The sequence below is a fragment of the Canis lupus genome, chromosome 15, assembly GCF_003254725.2.
Source record: "Canis lupus dingo isolate Sandy chromosome 15, ASM325472v2, whole genome shotgun sequence".
Classification (NCBI taxonomy): Eukaryota; Metazoa; Chordata; class Mammalia; order Carnivora; family Canidae; genus Canis; species Canis lupus.
In genome coordinates this window covers 20,407,149-20,425,107 of record NC_064257.1, presented here as the reverse complement: position 1 = coordinate 20,425,107, position 17,959 = coordinate 20,407,149, and the positions used below count along the sequence as shown (strand labels likewise).

The window sequence follows — 17,959 nt, the reverse complement described above, 5'->3', positions numbered from 1 at the left end:
TCTAAAAAGTGGACCTGCTAGTTTGAATAACAATCTGAGTTATCTGGATTAATTTCATCTAGATTTACAATGGCTCCTAAACATTTGTAAGAAAATGAAGTTTCTGATCCTCAGTGCTCTCAGTTGGAACAGATCACTTGAAAACCAGTGGAAAGTTTGGAAGCAGTGCCTATCATTATCAGTGTCTTTCTTTTGATTCTTAATTCTTTCACTGACCTAATCATAGGACTATGAAGACCATCTCCGTGATCCTTACTACACTATTATTAAACAATACCATACATGAGAAATTTAAGTCATTAACTTTAATGTTTACCTACAACTCATATCAGGTTTCAAGAACATCTTCAGGCTTACTACATCCATGAAACTAAACACCCTTTTATAAAAGTGAATCATAATTTATGTAATTTTTAAATTGAAGTAATAAGCCACACTAAACAACTCATGTCAAGGACATACAGAAATACTATAATATATGACAAAATGTTCCTCTCTCCACCAGAGTTTTGCACTTAAATCTTTTCTCTTCAAATCATGCATTAGATTAATTCAGCACACCCAATAACAAGGCTTCCAGCTGTACCTCCTTGAAACTCAGCATCAAGTGAAATATCTCCTGACAGCAGAGGAGTGGCAATTAGAGATTCTTCTCATCAGGTTCTTTGTTCTCTCCAACTGAGAAATACTCAAGGTTTAGCTTAAATGGTTTATCTTCAGGAAAGTCTTTCTTGATCCACTCCCTCTTCCACAGCCTGGGGTAAATTCCCCAATATACCTTTTGATACACTTCATACTTTTTCTTTCAAGATACTAAAACAAGAAATTGAATTACTATGTGTGATTGTGTGTGTTAGGAACATTGTTTTATCATCAGATCCAAGGGGGATGTGATTAATGACCTCACTGGCCTACCCCTAGAAGCCAACATGAAGTCTGGCACTTTGGAAATACCTAAAGAGAGAGAGAAACAGACAGTTTGACATGAACCAAATCTGAAGGAGAGAAGCTTACAAGACCAAGAGAAGACAGGGTGGAAGGATATCAGAGTCATGCCACAGAAATTAAACACCATCTCTCATTATATCTGAAGGAAAAGACCTTTGTTTTGGCATGTTCTGGCTAAATGATTCATGAAGGAGCCTAAAGTGAAATAAAAGAGGAACTCAAGATCATCATAAAAATATTGTAAGGGGAAACAAACGTGTAGACTGTCATTTTTAAAAGAGCTGTTAAACCATTCATTTTCAAAGCCATATATAAAAATCTTGAGTCATACAAAACATAGCAGAAAGAAAACAATATAGACAAAATGATGTCACACTACAGAAAATTGCTCAAATTCAGTCTATTATAATAAAGTCATTTTTAAACAAGATTACAATAAGGTCACAATAATGTATAGTCAACACTGCACATGAATTTCATTCTTTTATTTTAAAATTCAAATTGAAAGGGACGCCTGGATGGCTCAGCAGTTGAGCGTCTGCCTTTCACTCAGGGTGTGATCTCAGGGTCCTGTGGTCAAGTCCCACATCAGGCTCCCTGCAGGGAGCCTGCTTCTCCCTCTGCCTATGTCTCTGCCTCTCTTTCTGTGTCTCTCATGAATAAATAAATAAATCTTTTTAAAAATTTCAAAGTGAAAGATTATATTTCTGATGTACTCCTTCTGCATGTTGAACTGTACTTTGTGAATCAAAGAAAATACAAGAATTCAGCTGCATAATTTGATGCAAACAACATGATGTGCTAATTTATGCCTTTTAATTAAATAAGATAAATTAAAACTTGAAATACAATGGAACAAAAAGTAATATAAATAATATTGATGTATTACTACACAGGGCTTATAGTAAACCAATTATCTCTATATCTTACCACTAATACTCAACATAGAAACTGTCATACACAAATATCAGATTTGAACAATCTAAGATCAGTAACAACCTATGTTTTTATTCACTACATTATCCTCAGTACTTAGAATGCCTCCCGTATAGTAGGTGCTCCATAAATATTTGTTGACTGAATGAATCACTTTCTCATTTCCCATCTGGATCCATCTTTGTGGCAATGGTCTCTCTGCAGAGCCACTGGCTTAAATAAAGTCTAGTCCAAAATGCATTGAAAATTCATTTAGGAAACTGAGGCTGGAACAGCATTGAGGAAGCCCAGATATCAGGGATAAACTATGATTACAGCAGATCATCTGAGCCTGATTCTATCCAAATCACCTCCCTGGTACCTTTCTAGTTCCCAAATGGCTTACTCTATGACTTGCTGGAAGAATTAATGATGTCAGAAACAATTTATGGTGTAATAAGAGGATTTATGATCAATCCAAAAGAAAAAACAAATTTCCTCAGTAGACACCATAACTAATGAACCTTGCCAGCAAAGGTAGAAAGTTCAAGATGCTAACATCATTGAAAATAGAGTTGAAAGAAACTTTAGCAGGTCTCATCAGGTCTACCCTTCATGCATGAGGGAAAATTGAGATAATTACTAAAAACAAACTGTCACCAAAATTTCTATGACATATATTAGGGGCCCTGCCAGTTGTAGATTCTTCATAGTTTATTCAAATTTGGACAAACAATCTTGAGTTCAGAAGACATATCTTCCACTGAGTGCCACGCTCATATTCAAGAAGCAGAAATATTTGAATAATCATGTTGGCCCTGATCCATCTATTACCATTTAATAACTAGTCAGTAACATACTCTAAGACTCTGTAATTTGTGAAATATAAATACTACTATTAAGTTGCTTGTCTGCAGTGTTCACCACCTTTGATGTTTTTGACTTAAAACACCAAGAACCCAATTAATTAAAATTAGGGGTGTCTATGTATGTGCATGTGCCTGTGTATGTTTCTGAAAAAGTAATAAAGATCAGGCCTCTAACTACAGCTGAATCATAGCATAATTCAGGATCAGACTCTGTTTGATAATAAACTCCAACAGCTTCTTAGCTTTTAAACTGCTCCAAAGAAATTCCTTTGAAATCAGGACTTACTTTTACCAGACAAAATTGAAACACTCGATTTTATTTTTGTATGCCTTTCCAAATAGGCATAATTTTTCAAATAGGCCCAAATCTCTCTTTGGCCAGTGATAGAGAGTCCAACATCAGGGAAAAATCAGGATCTGTTTTCTTCTCTTTGTTATGTCATTATTTTTGAACAGCTGCCAGGTTTCTCCTTGGTTTGGGGGGCCCCAAATGTAATATTATTACATTTCCCCATCTGTTTTAGGAGAAGCTAGGATGTACACTGTAAATTAAGGTACAGAAAACCACATTTTTCTTTTATATGGCATAGGAAAGGTAGGGCTGTGGCTTTAAATCAAGCAATTTCCTGACTGGGGGTTTTATTTTTCTGTAGTAGTAAAACATAATACAGTAGTAATATTAGTAGGAACAGTGGTGTGTCTATATTACTTCGTTCCATTCCTTAGAGGTGGTATAGTATAACAATAGTACAAGCTATGAAATATTAATAAATCATTTCATTTTATATCAAATAGAATAGGATCAGAAACAACACTAAATAAGCAGTGACTTGATTCTGATTCCATGCCTTTTCAAGTGTTTATGGAAGGATGGAAAGAGGGTAAAATGGAGATAAAATCTCAAGGCCCAAACTTTCTCAAATTTCTGAGATTAAATAAAAAACAACTGTCTATTTAGTTTCAGCAAAGAAAAACGTGCTACAAGTCTACAGCTGGTTGCAGCACAGAGCTGTTTCAGAAGACTAATGACTTTAGCTTACTGTGATTTTAGCTGATGCAGACACAGGATAAAATATAATTTGGTGTACCAGCTAAGGCATTTAAAACCTTTGTAATGTATGAGGAGCCTCTCTCCCTTCACTAAAAAAAAGCCACTCTCCTAATTCTTTTTTTTTAACTGTAAAGCCATTAAACACTTAAGCTTTTTAACTCTTTTAATTATATGATTACATCATAAGACAACAGACAAACTGGTGAGCTACAAGATCACCAAGATAACCAAGAATGTTATGGAGAAAATTAAGTATATTAAGTAAATGGCTGAATGAACCATTCAGTTTCTATTTAAATGTTTCTCTATAGATTATAAACTGTGTAAGAGCAGAGTGGGGCTATCTTGTTCATTTCTGAGTCACCTATATCCAGATAAGTGCCTGGTATCTAGACTAAACTGCTAAATGACTGAATTAATAAATGAAGAAAACTCACATATTCCTTTACACATGAGGAGGGTAAACGAAAGTTTGTTTACAGACCCTAGGTCTGTTGGAAACTAAATCCAGGTGGAAGCAGTCTAGTTATAGTAAAAAGGGGAGAGGGGGGCAGCCTGGTGGCACAGCAGTTTAGCGCCACCTGCAGCCCGGGGTGTGATCGAGTCCCACATCGGGCTCCCTGCATGGAGCCTGCTTCTCCCTCTACCTGTGTCTCTGCCCCAAATAAATAAATAAATAAATAAATAAATAAATAAATAAAAAATTTTTTAAAAAGGAAGCATTCTAGTTATCCCAAACTTTATCTCAAACTTTAACTTTATCTGTTCCCCCCTGAATCTACCTCAGTGCTTCTAAACCACTGTGCCATGTGCTCATCACCAATTACTTTTCATGTGAAAATTTTTTTGCTGAATAGACACACCATTACCTAAATGGCCTTTAAATAGGATTTTGAACATGCTATGTGCAATATAGGAGAGGTAAAAAACAAACAAACAAAACATAACATGGGTCCAAATAAATATTGTATCCTTTCTAGACTATGAAAGCATTGTCTCGTAAGGACATTAAAGAGCAGGTTTAAGATAAAAAATGGGTTCTATTCAAATAGAGACACAAGATTTAGAGTTCCCAAATTCATATGATATCTATGATCTGGCCATTGCAAATAATTCTGCGGTGATGCACTATCAATATTACTGATTTTATTCCTCTTTGGAAAGTTTTAATCTATTCAGTGTGATGGCAAAACTATTAGTATATAAAAATGTCACAGGTTCAGAAAATAATGAAAGGATCTTCTTAAGCTGCTCTATTTTTCAATCAGTATTTTCAGAATATTGAGAAGGAACTTAGTAAATGAGAGAAATGCAGCTCATGCAGCATGGTCTCTAGATTCTGTTGAAAGACTAAGCACACCCATTACACACTTCAGACATACACCTTCTCCTAGAAAGCAGACTCCCACACTGGATGCAACAGCAAAGAGAAGATAATGGAGAATAGACCAGCAGTGAGGTAATAGGGAGCTACCAGTAAGTGTACTATATAAACCCCTAGACTTTAAAGAGAATGATGATGTAGTAGAGCAAAAATCTATCCTTACTTGGGGGTGGTAAGATGCATAAAGCAAAATTCCAAGAAATCATCTTCTGCTTTCCAACAAAGCAGAAGAAACAATTCCCCATTATTCTTGGCAAGATACTACATTAATGTAGTTAGGCAATTCATAAAAATCATTCAAAGATCCTATAATTTTAATTAATGCATTTAATTGGGACAAGACATTAATTTCTCTCAAAAGACTTAGCCATGCTATTTTTTTTTTTATTAATGATCAATTGCTAAAGAAATCCCTATGGACAAGAAACATTATGTTCTACGCTCTAGTGCGCAAATAAGATGACAAATGGCATCAAAGTACACCACAAAGGTTGCTTTATGATGCATCAAATAGCGTCTGTTGAGAACCTTCGACTTGTTAATTAAAATGTCAATTAAAAAGAATTTTCTATGATAGCAGTCAAAATAGGAAATAAGGAAATACTATTTAAGAAGTCATATCACAGCACAATTTTAAAAAATGATTACATTCTTTGAAATTACAGCTGGCATAAATCAATTTCTTAATAGAACACAGAACACTGAAATATAGGCAATATCTTTAAAATAAAACACTAACTGAACAATTGAATTAGGTATTTGGAAGACATGTGAGACGCAGCATTGAACATAGAACTAGATTTAGCTGTGATTTAAATCCACTGGCCATACCTACTAGTCATACAAATATGAGCAAGTTTTTTGTCTCATTTTCTTTTCTTTAAAAGGGGCATAATAATACCTACCTCATGGGGGTCAATATGAAGATTAAGTAAGTTAATATTTTAAAAGTCCTTACGACAGTCTCTGTAACATAGCAATTGCAATACATGTGTATGGTAAAATGACTTAACATATATACATCTTTGAAAATTTTACATTTTCGTCAATATTGGAAACTGCTTTGATTCTAGGTTTGAACATCAAAAACTGGAAAAACGCTGCAATTTTCCTGATCACAGGGATGTTTTTCTCCCAAAAAAAATCTAATAAATACTTAATCTTTACAATTGCAAGTAGCATAAATAATTTTTACATCTTGGTGATGGTTTAAATATCACAATTTTATAGTCATTTTTTTTGTCACAAGCATTAATAATATCTCAAAGTCAAACATTTATAGAGTTGATTTATTTTACATATCATATCCATTATGGGTCCCTGGATACTTATAAACTAATTGAATTCCTTTAAAAGATTTATTTATTTAAGAGAGAGAGTGTGTGTGCACAAGTCATGGGGGGGGGGGAGAATCTTCAAACAGACTCCCCACTGAGCACAGAGCTTGACCCAGGACTCAATCTCATGACCAATGAGGTAAAACCAAGAATCATACTTTTAACCTCAAAATAGTTGAATATTTTTTAAAGAAAAATTATGTCACTATTTCTATTGTAATGAAGTAACAGAATAGAGAACAAGAGGAACACTTTGGCATTTGAGTTGTATCAGCCTTACATTAATTCTTTAACTTTGGAAAATTTATTTTATTCTCAGAGTTTTAATTTCCTCATCTTCAAAATATGAATAATGATTGTTCTGATTTCACAGTGTTTTTGTTAAGAAAATTAAATGAAGTTAATTAAAATATAGTGTTCAATTTCAGAGCCTATAAAAATATAAGTATTCAATAAATGTTAGCTGACAGTATGAGTTTTTACAGTCAAATGCTTAAAACAGTTTTAAGGTGCCTCTTCAGTAAGTTAGAGAAGTTAATCAGTCCTAAATTCTCAGGAGGTCCCAAGTAAAGTCACTGTTACAAAATGTTAAGACATTTGGAAACATCCTCCATACTTTTTTGTTGTTGTTGAAGAACCACTGCTATTAACACAAAGCTGTCATATAAAATTCTCAGGAGAAAATTTTATTTACATATATTTTCCCCACTTAAGTTATTTCTCATCTTACATAACCATTTCTTTGATTTAGAAGGCAAATTTGTCCTTAAAATAGTATTTGCTAGGGTTATATTATGAACATCACCACTTATAAATCTTTAAATACAAATGATTATCTCATTTCTGTTTTTACACTTTTATTGTCTCAATAAATTTTATCAGTCATATAGATAAGGTGTTTTGTTAATTATTGCTCAAACCTTAGAATGCATAATAATAGAATATGGAATCTTCATCATTAACATAAATGCAACTTCAAAATGAAAAAAAAAAAGGTGTCAACTCCAAAATTCCATACTATGAGTTTCATGTTTTACATATTAAAACATCTTTTTGTTGTACTTAAGTATGCATAAAGTGTCACTGATTAAAGATGAACAAGCTGCAAACAAGAGCAATTCCTTTTTTCAACATTTTTCATAGCCATCTTAATTACACTAGTTGTGGTCCCAAGTAAAGAACACTTCACAGATTGGTCCACTGTGGCAATGTTTATGGTAAGAAAGCCAGTAGAACAAAGAAAAAATTGCTCATGATACTTCACAAAAATATAAGAATCATCAACATAAAAGCGACGAGCATTTAATCACAGATATTCAATAAATGCTATTTAAAATTAAAGTATATTGATCAAACCAAAATAGAAATGCATGTAATTAATGCTGATGAAGATGTTATATAAAGACCATGCAGTCTGAAAGTGGAACCACAGGTTATGAAAACAGCCACTGCTTACTGAGGACTTGCTCTGTACCAAGCACCAGTTAAGGTCTTTATAGCACGTATCATTTTAAACCTCTCAAAAATTCAAGTGATTCTTGTAAAACAGGTTGCATTAATTAAAAGATCTGCAAAGGTGGCTGGAAACAAGATTAAAATACACATCAAAAAAATGATAAATGGAAGTAAGAAGAAATACTTCATTTACATAAACAACAAAGCTATTAAATACCAAGAAACAAATTTAACAAGACATAGATTATATGAAGAAAACACTAGAATAATCCAGAATTTAAACAAGATCTGAACAATTTGAAATTTATTTTATATTCTGCAGTGGGAAGATTTATCATCAAAATGTACATCTTCAAGATAAATTTGACATGATTCCAATTAGCATTCCAATGATATTGTTTTTCAAATAGAATAAAATGAGCATATTATACCTTACCTAAGCATATCTTTACCCAAAAGAAATAGGTGGCAAATGCAAATAGTTATCTTATAAACTCTTACATGAATAAAATAATGGTATATATTTTAAGTATTTTTTGACTCAACTTTATGTTTACAAGATGAACTATCTAGCATTTTAAAATTAACTGCTCAATGCTAATAATAATTCACAATTTCCAACCTCAACAATAACATAAGATGTTATTCTGGGATGCAAATTGGTTTATCTGTTTCTCCTTTAGATTTTTTTTTTTTAACAATTTTATTTATTTATGAGAGACACGGGGAGAGAGGCAAAGACATAGGCAGAGGAAGAAGTAGGGTCCTTGCAGGGTGTCTGATGCAGGACTCGATCTCAGGACTCCAGGATCACGAGTCCCTGAGCTAAAGGCAGATGCTCAACCAGTGAGCCCCCAGGTGTTCATCCTTTTGATATTTAAAGCAAATTATTTAGTATTTGGAAAGTGCTTTGAAACTTTTAAATTTTATTTCTAGCATAGTGTCAAGAATAATATAGTTTCCTTTGATGAATAGTTTTATGAACTTCAAGAGAATTATCAATTTTTAAAGAAAAAATGACTTATTCTAATTTCTTTATTAAGAACAGCACTTGATATGCAACAGTCATAGATTAGCTTTAGAAAATGAAATGTTATATTAGGTATACATTAGCTTTAACAATAACTATTAAGAAAAAGTGTTTGAGTCTAATTCCTATAATGGTGACAAATTCTTTAGAATCCTTTTTTTCTACTTAAGAAAAAAAAAATAGCGAGGGGTGCCTGGGTGGCTCAGTTGGTTAAATGTCCAACTCTTGATTTTTGACTCAGGTCATGATCTCAGGGTTGTCAGACTCCACACTGGGATGGAGCTTGTTTGGGATTTTCTCTCTCTTCCCACCACCCTCCAAATAAGTCAAAAAACAAAGCACAGTGAAATAGTTTCAGATTCATTAAAGTACTACAACTGCAGTTTAGACTTAAGATACTAAATGGAGATAACAATGAAACACAACTTTTAGGAATACAGTGAGATCATATGTGTAAAATATTTAATATGCTGCCTAGCATATTATAAGAAATCAATAAAATTCACCTAATAACTATGTTTATTCTAATATAAACATTTTTTCACTTCTCTCTGAATACAGATCTCTAAATCAAAACTGGAAATATCTAGAAAAATAATTTTGTTCAAATTAGTATTGTCACATGAAAGATAAGAGAAGACCAATCCCAAGGACAGCTAACATTTCTGGGTGCCCAGGAAATGCAATGCTAAATAACTGCTGGTAAACATTTTAAATATGGAAATGGAATTTATTATGATTGTGTGTATTTTCCAAGATATATTCAATATACTATTATCCAAAAACTTTCATATGTGCCTTATTTTAATTTACATGTGTTTTATTAAAATAAAGTATAAAATAAGGCACATATAAATATATATATAGATAAAACTTTATAGAAAAGGGGGAAAAACTTTTATCTATTGCTTTTAAAAGCCCCCTCATTGTTGATAGTATAAGGGACAGACTTTAGATTATTTTCTTTGAAACAGCCAGTAAAGATAATAAAAATAAACATTTAACAATGATATATATAAATGTATGGAAACTTGCTAACTTTTTTTTTTACAAAGAACATCAAAAGATCACAACCCTTCTGCAGAAACACATATATGTTACCATTCTTATTTTAGTTAGATAAATGGATGAATATTATGGTTAAGCTCCAAGGTGTGTCTCTTGGTGGAAGTAGTATTTTTTTCTAACTCCCAACCCAATCTCAATCCTTCCACAAAGCGCCAAATCAGGCAGGCAAGGCCAGACAGATCATAATTATGTTCTTCTCTACATTCCACTCATTACCCAGCCAATGACTAGAAATGGAGAAGGTACAGTGAGTGACTTCTGGGTGCCTGCACTGTGCCACGTTATATACCATTATGTAGGCAAACAGGGCGTTTTATTGGTTTAAGGAGAATGCATTGCAGTCACTGACTATGTGACATCAGATACCCGACTTGATCTTTCTATGCCTCAGTGTCTCTCCCATCTATTAGCTGAACTACAGGACACTTTCTTTAAAGTAAAAAATTATCAATGCTGAGGTTCCAACAAATAGAAGAGGGAAATTGATGGCTCTTAACTCATAATTGTCGCACCTTGATATAATCAGGTACAGGGTGATATGGAGTACGAACCTATGTGTTATTATCACCCTCACAATGAGGGAAGCTGGTGTTTCTAGTCTCAGTCTTAGCATAATGATTTCAAAGTTCAAACTTAGATTTGACTCCTAAGTCACTGCTGTCTCTTCTGCACCACACTGTCAGCCACAGTGTCTGAGACTCTGCTGAAAATATCTAAGCTGCTTTTCTCTTCAGAAAAATTAACATAATGCAAATCCTGCTTTCCAGGGACATTTAATAAATTAAAGCAACACATATTTAATTGCTATGAAATGGCCTTTGTTTCTTTCTTTATCCCCCCCCCCCCCCCCATGATGGATTAGTTCCCTGGAGTAGCTATTTGCCAAATGGTACCCTAGTGTCCCGAAAGAGTTAAAGCAGCTTGTATATTTGCATAATTTACAACCAGGGAGTAGCTGGGGACTAGGAGAATCTGGTTCAGTAGGCCATTTAGAAATTCATTAAAATTCATTCACTCCTTATGCTTTTTCTGGTTATGACCAGAACCTGAAAACATTAAAAATGTTTTAAAACATTTAAAAGTAAAGTAGAAAATAACATAAAACCAATATACTTACATGCGTAACTGTAAACTCTTAAATCACCCCATTGTTTGGAGGCCTTTTCCTTAAACACAGAAACTTATTCATATATTCACATTAGGCAGTTAATTGAACAGAATAGAAGTTGCTATGGAAACAGTGTGGTATGCCCTACTACTTAGTGAGGAAATGAACACTACTAATTATCACCAAACGTATGATATTTCTGCTTTTGTACTCTATAGTTTTTAATGTACAATCTGTTTAATGAGCAGCAAGTTGTTCACCCAGCATGCAGAAGGTGAATGGAGCCTAAAAATAGATGATCAAATCATCAGGTGTGAATCTGCAAAATTTATTGGAATAAAGCCATAAAAGACTTATCTTTCTCTCATATATCTTAGCAAGAATGGTAGGCTTATTGCAGCCTAAAACCTTAAATACATACAGTTAAGACAATAGGCAAATGCTGCTAAGGAAAAAAAGTTGGTTTTTCTCTCACTTTATTAAGATATTTCACACTCAAAAGGTACATGTTAAGTGCTTACCGTGAGCCAGGTACTGGGGAAGAATGGGGCCTGGCCTGAAGATACATGGTTTTATGCTGTGGCAAAGCCCACTCTATTAAGTTCCATTAAAGAGAAACCAAAAAGCATGCTAGTGGGAACACAGAGAATAAACATTATATCTATCCTTGGAAACTGAAGGAGGCTGTTTTCAGCTGGCATCTTTGAAGGAGGGTGAAACCCCCGGCCAATGAAGGTAGCTGCCAGAGGTAATGACTCACTAATCCGCAGGCACAGCCCATCCCTGAAGTCCACCAACAAGATGGTACAGACACTGAATTAACAGGCTCTTTCACATGAGTGACAGGAATGTGGAACTGGATTGGCCTGCTGTTCACACTCCAACTTCACAGGGTATTTGAAAGAGAAGCTAGTGTCAGCTTCCCTATCTAACTGTGACCCTGGTGGGTTGAGTCCTAGAGTCCAGTCTAGTTCATGATTATTGCTCTTCCTCATTTGGCTCTCAACCTCCTGTGCTGAACTTAGAGGGCCTCTTCCAACAACCGCCTTCACAACCATTGTGGCCATGAGTTGGCCCCAACATAGACTCCCTTAAAAAGACCTGGGTTAAAAAAAAATTAAAAAAAATAAAAAAAGACCTGGGTTATACCATAAGGGAAATGTTGAGAATACTGGACTTAGTAGGGCTGTTTGCCTCAACCCATCAAGGAGTCATCCTTTCTACAGGTTAGTTCCTTCTCTCTCCTCCCAAGCTAGCTTTGTTACTGTTTTCAGTATGCTGGTACTCCCAGCAAACCCAAAAAGTTGAGTAACAAGCAGAATATCATTTTAAGCAGAAAGGAGAGTTTTAAACTGATATGCAAAAGTTAGCATAGCATATATTTAAGATACATAGTATGTAATGATAGTAAAATGGAGTATTACTGCATGAGTAGCATCATGCTTGGAAAAGGAGGTTGGTACATCCCTGAGAATGTTTCATGTTTGAAATGTTATTCTAGGGGAAAATGAGAGTAAAAGGTTTTGTGACAGTCTAAGCAAGAGATAAAGAGAACCAGAGCTGAACCATATTTATCCACAACTTTACAAGTAAAATTCCTAAAGTCCAATCACAATGCACATTAAATAATGTATACTGAATAAACATTTGTAGATGACCCTGATGCTGACAGGTCAGCTTCAAAATATCAAACTAAAGGCCACTTATCACAATTATAATTTTAAAGCTGCATTTTTCTCTGCCATTTGTGTGATTCGCACAGCATTTTCAAAATTTCCATTTTACTTTATTTAGCACATGAAATTCATAATCAAACATTAATTAAACTGAAACTATTTATTGTATACTTATGCTCCAGCCTGTTGGAATCCTGTAACAAGATCTAAAGAAGAACAGTATTTATGGAGTTGAAATAAGCCAGTTCTTATTTTTTAGAACTTTATTATTTCTGTGCTAAGATAAAACTGTTATTAAGTACTATGATTAATCAATATCTTAAAAACTGTGTTTTAGGCATTAAGAACTTTCTTCAAAATGACAAAGTTATTTTCAAGTATATGAGCATTTAAGTTGTTTTGTACATTCAATCTGGTACGCCCAATGAATTGAGAATGCCATTAGGAAATTTAAAATTCTTGAAAATGCAAAAAAAATACATTAAGATTTTGGGTTCCCGAAAAGCAATTTGCAAAACACAGAAAAAAACCCAGCAATGTACATATAATAATAGTTTAATGATACAAATAATAATTTAAAAACTGTGTCTTTTGCTGATAATGTGTTTCTCTTAGGTTACAAATCTAAAACATGTTGTTAGGCAAGAAAAATCTGATATAATTTCAAACTATTTACTTATGAATTTATCTATTGAGTTTTCAGGTTTTTTTTTTCATTAACTTCATGTACAGCTCATTTTCAATTCTTTTGGCTTGTTCAGTTCGTGGATTACTTATTCCTTTTGTTTCTGAAGCTGCTTCTTTCTTGAAAGATTTGAATCACATATCTGTTCTTGTTAGCAATGATATAAATAGATAATAAAAATAATTAACACTTATTAATAAGTTATTATGTGCCAAGCATTGCTCAGAGCATTATATATGTAGTAAACCATTAAATCCTCACAACAATCCTTTAAAGTAGGCAACGTTATTATTTCTAATTTATAGATGAAGAAAAAGAGAGTAAAGTCCTTAAAGTTGCAAAGCTCATTAATGGTGATATCAGCATTTAAATCCAGTCTGCTTCTAGAACTCATACTCTTAACAATTCACTAATGTTTATACTTCATTCTCCATAAAGTATTTCTTATATGCATTTTGAACTTGATCCTATGTACTATTTTACTACAGCTATAAAACTACGGAAAACCAAAGTCAGAGGTGAGAAAGATCCCCAATCTAGGAGTCACTAAAACACTCCTAAGGATTAGGGATGACTGCCTTGAAAAACTGTGCAAAATTTGGAAGGGCCCGAAGAAGTTAAAACTGATAGAGGTCGTCAATTTTAATTTTGAAATACAATGTTTCTCAAATGAGCATCCCATAAATTGAGGGTAATTCATAAACTTTAGAATCTTGGTTCCTCTCTTTCTCTGCTAGCCTAGATTATGTCCATTGGCATACCCTGTAAACTCTACCTTCAACAGTCACCTTACAACTTCTGTACTTCCACCTGGTCCAAGTAAACCTTTATCTTTCAAAGACTCTGGGTATCCATAGAATCTGAGTCCACTCTTGTCAGACCAAGAAAACCACAAAGAATGCAGGAGGATCCGCCACCTTCCCCTCTCTTCCTCGGCGCCGCCTGCGGAGGTGGCAGCCATCGATCGCTGGGCATCATGGCTGCCCTCAGACCTCTGGTGAAGCCCAAGATCGTTAACAAGAGGACCAAGAAGTTCATCCGGCACCAGTCAGACCGGTATGTCAAAATTAAGCGCAACTGGCGGAAACCCAGAGGCATTGACAATAGGGTATGCAGAAGATTCAAGGGCCAAATCCTGATGCCCAACATTGGTTACGGGAGCAACAAGAAAACAAAGCACATGCTGCCCAGTGGCTTCCGGAAGTTCCTAGTCCACAACGTCAAGGAGCTTGAAGTGCTGCTTATGTGCAACAAATCTTATTGTGCAGAGGTTGCTCACAATGTATCCTCCAAGAACCCTAAAGCCATTGTGGAAAGAGCAGCCCAGCTGGCCATCAGAGTCACCAATCCCAATGCCAGGCTGCGTAGCGAAGAAAATGAATAAACAGCTTATGTGCGCGTCATATTTGTGTTAATAAAACCATAAAACTACAAAAAAAAGAATGTAGGAGGATCCTTTGGAAACATCCGTCCGATTGTATCTCTTTTTAGACTCAGCATCTTCCAGTGGCTTTTAAGGTCACTCTGCAAAGAAGGTGTTTTATGGGCTATCCTAGAGTTCCCACGTGTTTGGAACTTGGCTGCTTCTCCAGTTTTACTTTTACAACTTTCCCCTTGTTCTGTGGTCTCCTTATTTGGTCTCACCATGACCAGCTATGCTCAGAACCTTTACTAATCTCTCTGCTGAACTGCCCCCCACCCCCTCGCATGTATTCAGATGCTGGCACCTGTACTTATTTCATTCCTACTCAAAATGTCACCCGTTCAGTCCTTTCTTGACCGGCCTATTTAACACTTTCCATCATTGCACTACCTGATATTATTTATTATCGTATCTCTTATTATTATGTAGGTTCACCTAAGTTTTACATGCTTGCAACTTAGGCAAACTGGCTATGTGCTTAAATCCTAGAGCAGTGCCTAAAACAAAGGACGCTGAAGACATCTATTTAAGGAATGGATGAAGTGAAATATAAAATTTCTCCTCATAATCATTTCACTGGTGTAGTAGTAGTAGGGAATGAATCTAGCTCTTTGTCTCCATATTTTCTTTAAGGAGACTGATCTTTAAACTCATACACTAAAAAAAAAAAATTAAAAAAAAAATAAACTCATACACTAAGTTTTTTACAGATATTTTTTTCTGGAAAATGCCATCAGTAACTTAAAGGTTGAAATATTTGTCTTTACGTTGTCATAAGAATTATCCTGGTTCTTTTTCAACAAGAAACTCAAGGAAAACCCTGGCATTTGAGTATTCTTTAAGGTGAGAACAAGTACATAAAGATCTACTTGTCCATAAACATGTTAGACCTTAATAATGGTACACAAAGGGGATCCCTGGTTGGCTCAGCAGTTTAGTGCCTGCCTTTGGCCCAGGGTGCGATCCTGGAGTCCTGGGATTGAGTCCCACATCGGGCTCCTGGCATGGAGCCTGCTTCTCCCTCTGCCTGTGTCTCTGCCTCTCTCTCTCTCTATGTCTATCATGAATAAATAAATAAATAAATCTTAAAAAAAATAATGGTACACAAAAAACACAGACTCTCCTGGAATTTCTCATCCCTAATTATGCTGCTGGGTAGATAATATTGTTCCAAACTCCCACTGACTCTTTATGCCATTCACTTTAGGCATAGGCCTAACCTAAACTTGAGATGGAAAACTCTGTTTTGCAGGAGATCTTTCATAATGTAGGATGTTTCACTTTCCAGATTTCCAGACTCAACATCAGAGGCATTCCCCAGGCATTGTAATAACTAAAACATCTCCAAACACTTCCACACCCCCAGCTAAGAACCTGTGATAGACTCTAAGACCTTGAGGTTCACTCTTGTCCCCCTGCTACATTCTCCTTCCAGTCTGACTTAATTCTGTTTGCTCACAATCCATCAAATATATTATCACCAGATTAACCTCCTGAAGCACATCTCTAATCAACATGTCCCCTGGCTTGCTGGTGCCTAAGAGACATTGGGTAAAAAGACCTTTATTATCCTTAAATTTATTTTTATATATTATTTTATTTTTGGTCTTACAGAATTTAGAATTTAAAAAACAATCTTTTTTTCAGTAACAGGAAAGTACGATACTTTAATTTGAAAAGAACATTCATGATAATGTGTTCTGGCTCAATGTTCATCCTGTACAAAGTCATCTAGAGCAGGCACATTGATGAATCATTCCTCTCCCTGCCCCAATGTTTGCCAAGTCACACTTCTATCAATGTAGTTTTGTATCTATCATTTTCTATTATGACACTGCCTAACATGAAATTGCATTACAAACATTATAGACTAAAAATCACTGTGCTTAAATCACATTCTCTGGCACATACAAATATGCATCTTTGTACTATCTAGGTATCTAGATGATAATAGAATTGCTACATCTGCATCTAAATCCCAGTATTGTTTACAATACCAGGTAATGTGGTGGAAAAATAAATTTTTTAAACTACGTGAATTATGGATACACGTGTGTATATATATATATACATGCACACACACACATACATATCATCTAACTTTGTTTCATAAGTTCTCCACATCAAATTTAAGGTGATTAATATGACACAATGTGTCAAATAAAGTACAAGAACGCTATTGCTTCTCTAAATATTCTGGAGCAAGTACAACTAGCTGATGCATCATGTTTTTTTGGTGTTTGCATAATTATTTCTCCTCCAACTTCCAATGAAAAATTCATATGGTAGAGCAACATACAAAACACACTGGACTTTGATCAATGTGATTTGGTGGAAAAGCACTGAACGCTTAGAATTAGGTGCAAGGGTCTCCTGCCTCTTCCATTCAATTTCCTGCCCCATGTAATGAAATAATAATAATTAGACTGAGGTAAGCTCTTTGCTAGCGAGACCAGGGCACCAAAATATTACTGTCAGAAGACTACGAACCTTAAATTGCAAGGTATCTACCATTCCCCATCCTCATCCTAAAAGTCTTTATACTGTATTCACCCAAATTTGATTTCTCTGGTTCCAAAATATAAAATGATACAATGATGAGCAATGAAACGTGTATTCTATGACTGTTATTTGCGGAGTAGGGGGTGGTCATCTTCTTTTGACAACACTTCCTGAGCTCAAAGGTGGTATATGCGGGGGATCCCCGGGTGGCTCAGCAGTTTGGCGCTTTCCTTTAGCCCGGGGCGTGGTCCTGGGGTCCCAGGGTCCAGTCCCACATCGGGCTCCCTGTGTGGAGCCTGCTTTTCCCTCTGCCTGTGTCTCTGCCTCTCTGTGTGTGTGTCTCTCATGAATAAATGAATAAAATCTTTTTTTAAAAAAAAGTGGTATATGCAGTGGAGCTTGTAGTGAGAGCTGGAGGGTTCAGTAATGTTGCATTCCCTTCTGGTTTCCTCCTTAGGGTTTAAACAAAGTGATGATTATACCAAGAGGCTACAGTGGTTCCTTTCTC

General features: G+C 35.0%; 1 protein-coding gene across 1 annotated transcript; it reads left to right on the top strand.

The window, feature by feature from the left end:
* The first annotated feature begins 13,551 nt into the window (after positions 1–13,551).
* On the top strand, positions 13,552–14,969 carry LOC112654348 (60S ribosomal protein L32-like). The gene has a single exon (XM_035698793.2). It carries the CDS (start codon positions 14,425–14,427, stop codon positions 14,908–14,910), a length of 486 nt encoding a protein of 161 aa, XP_035554686.2. The 5' UTR covers positions 13,552–14,424; the 3' UTR covers positions 14,911–14,969.
* Positions 14,970–17,959: the final 2,990 nt, after the last annotated feature.